At 37.4% G+C, this 11,642-nt stretch overlaps 1 protein-coding gene across 2 annotated transcripts in view; it reads right to left on the reverse strand.

Moving 5' to 3' along the window:
• Positions 1-7,633, reverse strand: part of LIPC (lipase C, hepatic type) — a 36,451-nt gene extending 28,818 nt beyond the window's left edge. The window contains exons 1-2 of one of the 2 annotated variants that reach the window (XM_015872405.2): positions 7,540-7,633; positions 7,212-7,337 (exon numbers count right to left, since the gene is read on the reverse strand). In XM_015872405.2, coding sequence (XP_015727891.1) covers positions 7,212-7,293 — 82 coding nt within the window. In that variant the 5' untranslated portion in view covers positions 7,294-7,337; positions 7,540-7,633. Of the gene's footprint in view, positions 1-7,211; positions 7,338-7,539 lie in introns of those variants that run through there. The other variant, XM_015872406.2, reaches the window with a different exon arrangement.
• Between the last annotated feature and the right edge of the window lie 4,009 nt (positions 7,634-11,642).

Here is an 11,642-nt window from a genome sequence, read left to right on the forward strand (position 1 = left end):
AAACAGATCTTACATGGGCTGCCTAAAAGTTGCCTAGGTGGTTAGGCCTTCCTCTAAAAGCTATCTTGAAACAGAGTAATTAATGCACACAAACTTATAGGTATCTTTCTTCAGTTTCCTTATCAGTTTCTTTGTAATGGCTTCTGATGTTCTAGGCAGCCAAAGATTATGACAGAATGAAGTACTTCTCTGTATTTAATTATCATGTATTTAATTTGAATTTGTCAGGAGATTGGTTAACCGGAGTCTGAAAAACTGTCAGGCAAAACAATCTTCTAAAAATAAAATGTTGCTAGCAAGATACTCAGTGAGCATAAGGTGAAAGAATTCCAATCTATAAATAGGTTTAGGAAAAACTGAACTCCTTTTAAAATGAAGATGTTTTTTTTTTTAGGGATACGGCCATGTTTCAAAGATATTTAAAATGAGCCCAAATCCTGCCTGTGGAGATTAGATTTCTTTCTTCCTACAGTTCCAGGTACTCTCCAGAGCTCCTGCAATGAAAGGGAATTACACTGGAAAGCATGTGTGGTGGCAGGTAGGCGTAGGGCTGTCTGCCAGCGGGAATCTAGTGGTTTCTGTGACCCTGCATTCATGTACAGCTGTTGTCTTCACATTTTATTGTTATCGGTGTCAAGCACAAGCCTTTCAAGAAGGCTTCCAAGACTCACCTAGGGGTGAGTCACAGAGCTGCAGCAGCTGGGTGCACGGCTCAGGGTGGGAAGGTTTACAGGCAAGCTGTTATCAGGGTGTGCCTGGCAGGGAGACTGCAGGAGCAAGGAGTAGCCGGTGAGGAGAGATAGGAGTTGGAGTCGATGAGAAACCATTCCACTCTGAGTGTTGCATTTCTAATGTAATGGGGAAACTTTCTTAAGCAGAAATCTGCCTTCAAAGAAGTAGAAATGGTTATGTATAAACATTTTCTAGACACACCATCAAGAGGGGAAAACTGGCATTTATGTTACTGTTACCAGAACAAAATATTTTTCTGACAGTCAGATTCTCTTACCAGTTTCATTCAGTCTCGGTGCTAAAATGAAAATTATAACATGTTTGTTTTAGGTGTGTCAGCCAACAGACTATAGATTTTTTTATTTAACACACTGTGCATATTTTATAAAGGACAGCATTGTATAGATTTGATGTTACATTGTTTAAAAAAAAAATCCAAGTCAGCCTGCCAACTATTCAATTTAGTTATAAGATCTTACGAAGTTGCGTTTGAACGGTAAGAATCTGCAAACACAATGATCAAGTGCATTTTCATTTCATCGTTTCAGTTCCTGCTGCAAAACCCATTACTGATTAATTCTGAAAATGACAGATTTCATTTCTGGTTACTGATATGCTCAGTTCAGGGCAGTTCCTGTTCAAAAAGTGGTGCCATAGAACAGTAGTAGCCTTTATTCATCTTCCTAAAGGTAGTATTACCAAGGGTGAAGACCTGTATTTTGATGATACCTGTACATTAGTTGTGGAAGAAATGCTTTGCTGTCTGTGGATTAGCAAAGAAAATGGTAAAATTAGTGTCTTCAGGCATGGGACCATGAATTTAGAAGTTTGGATTCCACTTTTGGGACTGAGTATTGTCTGAGAATACTGAAATCTTGGCTCAATTGTATTATTATTTTCTTTTGGTATCTCATTTAAAACACAGATAATAAAACCAATTGTGCTAAGGTTGTGACCATTAATATTACAGGTGCTTTGGAGATGTGATGTCCTGTAAAATTTTAGGATGGCACAGTTCAAAGGACCTACTTGAGTACTGCAGCCACAGCGCCTGGTGTGTTCCGCTGCAGTGACCAATGGGTATCCTGCAGTCTTTAATCCCAGCTGTACTATTTGACATATTTGATACTGGCTGAATGAAAATGAATATGAAAAGGCTGTGGCAAATGAGGTTTGTGGTGGAGCTGTAGCCTCCTAGTGAAAGACACAAACAGGCATGTGGCATGGGCAACCCCAGATCTGGCTGCTTAGCTACCTTGGGGCTGGCTGTTATCTGCCCATCTAAGGGGCACACGTGTGTCCAGTTGTGCTGGTCTTCAGCCCGTTTGCACATTTGACACTGTTTAGTCTGTGTTTCTCATTCTCTTCTTTCCACTTTCACAGGGAGCAGTATTTAGGACAGCAATTTGTGTATTTACAAACTTCATTGTTTTCTCCATCTTGCTCTAGAGAATGATGGTGTGGTTTGGAGTTAAATTCTTTAGGTGCCAGGTTCCTATGTATTAGGTTGTGTAGAAACTATTTCTAGTCTTATTTTTCATAATACGTTGTTTTTTTGCCTCCTGTTAGAATTTCACTTCTTGTAGAAAATTTGTCACTAGATATCAATCATATTGTGCATTATCTTGTAGACTCAAAATAGATTTTAACACATTTTCTTTCTCCTCACTTTCAAATAAATCCTCCTAATATTCTATCTTTAAAGTAGGAGTGCTTCTTACTAATGAGCACTATTGTCAGGCTTCTTTGTTATAGTACTTTGTTAGAAATGTGCCTGACATACAAAAGTGATGGCTTACTGGGCTTTCATCAGTTCTTAACCTGTTTCACAATTAGAATCAGCATTATCTTTGGAGCTGTGTGATTCTGCTCAGATCTCTGTAATTCTTGGCAGGAGTGGGAACTGCTCACAAGAGGAAAAAACCTCAGTTTTTACACAGACTTATCTTCAAATTCTTATACAAATCTCTAACATAAGATATTAATGTTGTAGTTGAGATGGAGGTATGAATTATTTGTCTATAACCTGCTATAAAGTATAAATTATAGCACCAATATCATTAGTAAGGCCAGATGTCATCTTTTTCTTGTTAAGTTTCTGTTTAGACATTTATAATTATTTTGCTTTGGAACAATTTCATGCCATATCTCTGCTTCTATAGACCATTTGGTACATAGATCGGCTATAATTTTATCAAAAGGCTATTTTATGTTTCTGAAGAGGAGCTACTTTTCTGGTTCATTCAAAGATGTTAGCAAATTCTGCACCATATTGAGTGCCTTTTGGCTGCAGGTGAGGAATTCAACAGCTTGTGGGAGTGTTAATTTGAGCTAATAATAACTTCAGTGACCTGCCTTGGCTTTAAAATGCCTAACAGAATTTACACTGTCCTTGAAGGGTTGAGATTTTGTTTCAGTGCACATGTCTGATTAGGGATGCTTATTCCTTCATGGTTCTGTGTTTAGTGTTTGCATGCAATTAGCTAAGTGGGTGGTGCTGAGGAAGAAAAGACAAAGACATTTCACAGAAATACTACACCAGTTTCATTATTAGAGGGATTTGTACTTTTAGCTAAATAGCCTTGTTAAAACAAGAGATAATAATAGGAAAGCAATTAGAATAGGATTTGAATTATTCATAGTTAAACATTTTCTATCTGGTTTTTGGTCTTTTTTCATGGTTAATTTGCTGAAATGTGTACAGAGTCTGAAGGAAATCAAAGCTTTAATTTGAGCAGGTTCCCAAAAAGCTCTGAGGTGTGCGTTTTTTATTTTATCTGGCTGATAGGTTGTGGATGGTACAGAAAATAAGTGCATTTTCAAGGAGATTGCTTTGGACATTTCCCATGTAAATATTAACACAAGACAGAAAATAAATGTACATTCTTTTATGAGTTATTAGGCTTATTTTCTGATTCTTCATTTGATGAAGCAAATCTTAAAAGATGGACTCCTTGGTTAGAGTCTTTTAGTTCCTCACTAGACTTTTTGGTTTCAGTGCTACCGGAGCAACTCTTAGCAGATCTGTCCCCATCCTGGGGCCTCCTACTCAGTCTTGATATCCTGTGGCTCCTATCATTGTCCCATTACAGTTTTTTGCTTACTTGTGAACAAAAGAAGTTTTGCTTACAGTGAACGAAAAGAGGAAATGAATTCAGCTAAAAAAGAGGATGACCAGGAAAAAGAATAGTACTATTTTTCAACCAGGATCAGTTTCCATGCTGTTTTGCTACAAGCAGTTATACTAGCGCAATGGAGAGGCTTGTGAATTGATTGCCACCAGTGGCACAAACCAAGAGCTGTATAAGACGTTAATGTCACTAAATGTATAATTAACTCCAACCTTTCCCTTTTGTTTTAAAAGATTTTGGAGACTCATCTGTCGTCTCTAAAGGTAGATTAAATAAAAACACCCAGTCAAGTATCTGAGGCCTTGGGTTTCTTTAGAGGTGGATGGACATGGAATGCCAGCCCTTCTCCTCTATTAAAATAAGTATTTGATTATGTTGTTGGATTTATTAGCTTCTTAACTTGGCATAACTCATGCTCTTAGATGCATTTTGGCTCTTAATGTTAATGGACATTCAAAAAATCAGAGAATATTCATGTTTGACTGCCTCAGCTGGTCGATTTAACTTGCTCAGGAGCAGAGTTCTGGACTGGATGAGCAGCTACCTGCACAGTATGAGAAGGTATTGGTTTACTGCATTTTTACCTGCATGCTCCATGAGCATAAAACATGCAATCAATTTTTTAAAGTGTGATTTATTTATTTATTTATTTATTTATTTCTAGAATTATAGAATGGTTTGGATTGGAAGGGACCTTTAAGATCACCTGCTTTCAATGGGTAGTTGAAAATCTCTATGTCCCCTGTATGCAGGGACACCTCCCACTAGCTCAGGTTGCTCACAGCCCCATACAGCTTTGCCTTATATGCTTCTGGGAACGAGGCATCCATAACTTCACTGGGCAGCCTGTTCCAGTGTCTCATTGGAAGAGGCTACTGAGTGTAACCATGGTGATTTTTTTTGTCTTTGCTTGGATCAAAAGCATCAGTTTTATTTAGAAAAGAAACTGTAATTCACATTTGACCTACTGCCAAAGCATTATCACCCACTGTTGGCACATAAAGATAGATGTCCTCTTCTGGTTCTTTTGCGAGTTATTTCTTGTGCTGACAGGAAATCTTAATCATGCTTCTTGGAAGTGGCTGTTGGTCTGTCCACCTGCTGCCAAGCTATCATACTGTATGAATCTGACTTAGTTTCAGTGAACAGTCTCCTAACTCTAGCTAACATATAGGAAAAAGGTCACTGTGCTAAGGCCACCCTATGGGACCATATGGTCTTATGAATTACATCATTATGATTGTACCACTGCCAGTGCAACCCTGTTACTAACCCCAAAGCTCCACGTGGATTAGACATAACTATATTTTGAAAATGAAGTGTGTTGTATAACCTGTGCTGTACAATGAGATAAGAAAATAGAAGTGTTTTCTTTAACAATGAATGAACCCACCCAAGATGAGTTTGAACTTGTAGTTGCAAGACGTTCTAGCCAAAGAGTTTAAATCAGAGAAAGAGATTGCTGTGCCATTCTGTTCCAGGTAAGGAGTAGAGTTTGCTTTCACTCTTTGCTGGAAAATTATAACTCTCAAACTAGAAGACTGGATCACTTATGTCCTTAAAGTAGGTGGGCTTTAGTCTCTGTTCTTCTGTCAGTTAGTATTAGATCACACAGAACCCAAATCACACAGAATGCATGGAAAGTTAGGGCACAGGTCATCATTAATCTTTAGTATTTATTGTGAACTCTGAAGAATTGTAAGCTGGTGGAAGTGATGTTCACCTTCAGTGTTAAAGGTTATCTATCTTCTTCATCTTAGCAGACTTTTGATTTCTTTCTGCAATTTATGCAGCTTTTAAATATTCTGTTAGTCTCTAATATTGTTTGTATTTTTTCAGCTTCATGTAGAAACAATTGTATCGGTGGTAGCTCAGGATACCCCATGTGCAATGTGTTTTATTGAAGAGCTCTATATAGGCTTTGGAGAATCTGATGTTCCTAACAGATCTAGCTATATGATTGGGGAATAAATTAAAAAATAACAATTTAAGTTCCTGCGTAATCCATTTCCATGGTCTATTTTATCTTAAAGGTACCCCACCTTTTTTGCCCACCAGCAAAAGTTTAAGCTACAGCAGCAGTGAGCAAACAAGTCCACTGACATGGCAGTACTAGGTCATGAGGGGAAAGGGAGACAGAGACAGTGAAGTGGCTGACCTTGCTCTAAAAGTACCACAGATGGTGAGGGCTGGAGAGTGTGAGCTGGCATGAGAGCTGTGATTAATGCTCTGGTGTTTGGTTCTCCTAAATATACATAACCTGATGAAGATTTCTGACTAGCTTGCTGAGAGTTAGCAGCTTACACAGAGGCGTGCAGGCCTTGCTGCCTTGTTGAGCCAAATTATGACATTATTTGATATTTATAGTTCTCATTGTGTTTTACATCAAGATTTTACATTGCTCAAAATGAAACCCCAAGTGAAGTTTAGTGTGCAGGATCAAAGAAAAGAGGTCTGTGCCTATTACATATAAAGCATTTTTATAGCTAATTACCTTTATGACTGTTAATAGGAATTAACATAAGTGCAAAACACAGTAAAATAAGAGATACTTCTGCAAATGAGCTAATCTTGTTTTACTTCCAGCTGAGGAAAAAGTTGCATTTAACCCCTCCAGACGTGGAGTATTAGAAATGAAGTCAGATAAGGAGGAAAACCAGTTGTTGCTATGTACAGCTTAGAAATAAGGACAGCAAAGAAACTGTCTTTGTCAGGCACAGCAGAGAGGTTTATGAAACAGTTTTGTGATATGGTGTCCTTCTGCAGCAATCTCACGGGTACTGACTTAACGTGTATTGTCACAAGCACAGAAATAGTTGTATCCCCATGTAAATGATAAAAATCCTCCACTGTTTTTCTCTCACAAAACAAACATAATGCAGATACGTCTCCTTCACTTGAAAATTGCCACTCACTTGAAGTGAAAGACAGCTGGCTCAGAAATTGGAAGCTTCAACATTGTCAGACAGCTAGAGATTTTTATTCATAGTAAGAGACTGAACAGAATGTTTCCACACCAAGGGGACCATTAACTGCAACCAGCTCAGTATATATTTTCAAACTAATGCATTTTTAATATAGCCTTCAGCAGAAGTTTCATTAAAGGTTGGCCTACCTGAAATCTATACTAAAATGTATAGATTTCAATTGAGAAAGTTTTGTTTTCATTACAAACAACTACGTTTTCCAATAAGCGGAGACAGTTATAAATACCATGTATTAAGGGAATATTCACAAACAAAAAAACCCACACATTTGAACTTGTTGATTGCTGGATATTCGATACTACTTACATTTCATAACAAACATTTCAAAAGAAGTTGATAATTATGTTGGAAGGAATATTACCTTTTTTCTTTCCTCCATGTGCATTTGTTGGGATGATGATCCAAGAAATCAACAAAACAGAGAGAAGTTGTGAACTTTTCATTTCTTCTTTGTCTGAGTTAGAGCTGGGAAATGAACTGCTAAAATCTGCCAATAGATGAGAAAAGGGACAGAGCTATCAATGCTTTGCAAGAATTCCATTGCCCATTAATCATTAACCTTGAAACCTCCTGTCCAGTGGCCCACTTTTTCATTTTTTTGGACAAGGAAACAATTTATCTATTTCCAGCCTTTTCCTTTTTATTTTATGCCACTTGTGGCAGAGTAATTTGGAATTAGGTCCTCTTACCTGCTCAGCAGTACTCAGCTCTGAACGCAGCGGACTTAAGGGTGTTTGTGCTTTGAAATACTGCTGAAGGCCGTGGGTAGCAACTCTAATTTGGTTGGTCAACAGCTCAATCTGAACACATTGTGAAATAACAGTGAGAGCTGAAGGTTAGTCTGAATGTTTCATTAATGTAGACAAAATGTGTGAGAAACCTTTAGAATTCTAAATGTAACAAACTCTTATTACAGTGATAAAGTTGCTCTTGAATAATTGTGAATTATTTCCTTTCAAATTTAGTGAACACACTTTTATCACAAAAAAAAAAAAAGAAAAAATTAGTGAAGCACAATTAACACCTCTCTCCACTGGCAACTAGATAAACGTAATGAAATGTATGTAATAATTATAGGAGTAACTTCAGAGAAGAAATTCTTATGACTGCTATGTGTTTTATACTGCAAATCAATGCAGGATCTTAACTAAGGTGAGGTGTGTGAATGCTGTAGTGAACTGGTGTGAACTGCAGTCTGGCAAGACAAAAACGTCTCTCAAGTAGTTGGTGTATGTTGCCGTGGAGTGGGTTCCAATGAGCAGGACAAAATGCTCCTCTGAGGGCCTGGTCATATCAGTCTGGAGCATTATCATTTTCCCATGTTGATCAGAGTTCCTGAGATGTCCTCTAGCTCATTTCCAACAACCTATTTGACAGTAATAGTGCAGTCATGGCAGCACAGGCCTTAGCACGTGCATTTCCATTATCTGTTTCATTATTAGCTTTATGTTAGTTAATATTGCCAACAATGGTGTTACATCTTAGAAAGGATTGGACTGATGGTTGGACTTGATGATCTTGATGTTTTTTTACAACTTAGATTGTTCTATGATTGCTTAAATTGATAAGAGGAAAAATGATATGTGGAGAAGTCACAGAAGGAGGAGGTACCGGAACTTGGCTTTCTCCTTGCAATGTTTCATTTGGCAATCCTGCATCAGTCATTGCTAGCATTAATTTATCTTTCTGCCGTGTTCACGTGACATCAGCAATAACGGTGACAGAGTTAAGCAGTGCTATGGGATAATTCTCTAGTATTTGAATGAGAGTTTCCACAGCATATTCAAGATGAGTTTAGGTAGCACAAAATTGTGTGCTATGGTACATTAGTCCACAAAGAGCACATAGGATTATACTCTGGAGGAAGGAACTGCTCACAGTGCCCTCTCTAATGTTGCCACACTAGGCATTGTTGTAGTGTTTTTCTTTTTTTCATGGATCTGATCTATCTGATTTGTGTGAATAATTCCAATTACCTTTTTATCTGCACATAAAGAAAAGAATACATCTCTTGCAGTGCGATGCTCATTAGAGGCAGAAGATTCCTGATAAATAATTTTTCTATGAATCCAAATATTGAAATTCTAACCCTTGCAGTCTTCAACATGTTTATCTGGTCGCTTACTGTTGAGCCACTCTCTCCTCTTGGTTAATGACAGTATTTGTATAGAAAGTATGAAGATCTACAAATATATAACCTAAACTGTTTCAGGAATTAGTTCCTTATATAGCAAGTATAACAGAAAAGCATTTTCTATGCATTATGTTAATAGAAAAAAATGGAGATGGGTACTTAGGAGAACTATACAACAGCTGTTCAGTTACTTGCTGCGTGTTCCATCATACATTTAAATGGCTTTGCCATTTGAACCTGTGTGAGATGCTGTAAGTGCTACAGAACTACTGAGGAAAACCATTCCAGATTAAAAAAGAGGATGTTCTAGGTCTTCATAGTAGACCACTAGTGAATCAGAGAACGCTGAGTTAAACTGTGTAGTGCTGGGGCACCTCAGTTGACTTCTGTCAAGGAAGGATGACCTGTGGGATTCCGCATTGCATGCATTCTCACTGGTAACATCAGCAAAGGCCAAGATCTCTAAAAGATGTGCCCAACACAGGTTCTAGAAAGTTAGGGAATGGAAATCTCAAGAACTATAAGGATGGAGAAACGATGTAGGAAAATGCCATCCAGAATATAACAGTTATGTAGTATACTGGTGTGACTTTCTAGAGTGAGGGAAATATTTATTCCTTAGAGTGGGTATATTTGTTACCGCTGCTGTGCGTAAGGCAAGTGGTATATCCTGGTACTTGTAAAAACTTTTTATCTTAAGAATTACCTGAACTTAAGTTCCAATATTTAAGTTTTAAATATGTCAACCATAAAATGTAAATGATCAATTTAAGAAAAACTGTTATTCTTCCAAATTGGTGAATCTGATTTTCCCCCCCCCCCCCCCCCCCCCAACACACACACCCCCTGGCACCAAGCATTTTCATATTACTTCATTTTCCACAGTGATATCATTCATATCTACTCCAGTGTTCTGGATTTTTTTTTTTTTAAATCCCAAATTCAAAAAGAGATAATCCAGACTGTTCTTCTTTTTGATTCCTTATTTATGCAAAAGAGAATGCATACACTGTGCTGTATGGAGGCTAATGCTTGCCTACCTTACATGAAACAGAATCTTTTCTTAAACATGCAGCACCCAAAAATAAAATTCAAGCTTATATTACTGTATTTATATCTGGTTTATGTGTATATTGTTAAAGGGCTTGATAAGCTTCTCTCATCTGCTAGAGATACTGCTTGTACGCCATACACCCAGGAGGTGTGCTCTTAATCAGAATCACCATCTGCTTTTTGGCTAATGTTCCAATTAGTTAGACATCTTGCTCTTATTCACATCTATAATAAAATTTATGGTTTCATTATTGAAAAGCAGCACGTGACTAATGGTGTGTGTTACCATGCAAGCTTTTTCTGAAACATATTTTCTTAATCAACTTAAATAAAGGGACATGGAACAGAAATTTCACATGGTCTTTTTTTTTTATTGTTCCCAATACCAAACTGTTCATCAGGATGGTTTTCAGTCACCCGATGACCAATAACATTGTAGTACAAGACGTTCTTTTGGGTTTAGAAGAGGCTTTATGGACCAGAACTTCAGCTGGAATCAATTGGCTCCTGTGAAGCTGTAATGATTTTCATCAGCTGAGGACCCACTCTGTGTTCCTATAATTATCCACTGACATATGAAAAAAGATTCATATAAATGGTTATATGAATACATCTGAGGTTATAGAGTAAGGAGCTTTTTTATATGGTTGAATTTTTAATGCAACTTTTTAATCCAGAATTTATTATGTTTATAATTTATATTTATTTGTTTCGTCATTCCTAAGATTTTTTTAAATATCAAATTACTCTGAAGAGGTATTTTTAGGTGGACTTCTGTGTGGATTCATGGCCTATGTCAAACATACAACATCTGCTCAGCCTGGAACTTGCCAGCAGCCCTACTCAGCAATCAGACTTTTCAGTATTACATTTATAAATGATTGGTAAGCAAACTTGGCTTACTCATATGAAAGAAAGCCACTCTTTTTCTTAAGCGGAGTCTTGGGAAATATGAGTTTCTTTTACAAGGTGGATTCTATACTCAGCAGCCCCTGGTAAAGCAGCCTTCTTCCCAGGATTCATTACTGGTAATATTGTCTGACTTTTCCTGTGAATGCGCAGCTGGGACTAACAATTATATTCTTGTGCTTTTTGGTTCCCCTCAAGTTTAATATATTCTGCATAAATGTAATTTTTTATAAATTTAAAAGTATGCTTCACTGAATACCTTGCATTAGTTGTAAACAAAGAAGAGATCCAAGATTCAAATGCCAAACATAAAGAGAACTGTGCAGTAATGGGTCATCTGCTTCTACTTTCAACTGAAGAAAAAAAAGCATTTTTTGTTCCCTTCTGTTAGCATAGTGCTTTTTGTAACAATACATGGCTTGTTTAGTTGCTTTAAAGGAATGCTATTCTTCAGCTTATGTGTCTGCCTTATGGATACTCTGTTCACTTGGAGCGAGTCACTGAAAGCTCCACAAATCAGTGAAGTACAGATCAGCTGAACCAAGTAAAAGTGCAGAGCAAATCCCAGTAAATCTGGGCTGCCCATGCTTTTGCATTGTGTGTGGAATATTCTGTGCCTGCATATTCCTCCTGCCCTAAGAAAATCAAGGAGCTGAACTGCTCCCTGACTCTTTTTTTATTTTTTTTTAAACAGTA

The sequence above is a fragment of the Coturnix japonica genome, chromosome 10 (genome assembly GCF_001577835.2).
Source record: "Coturnix japonica isolate 7356 chromosome 10, Coturnix japonica 2.1, whole genome shotgun sequence".
Classification (NCBI taxonomy): Eukaryota; Metazoa; Chordata; class Aves; order Galliformes; family Phasianidae; genus Coturnix; species Coturnix japonica.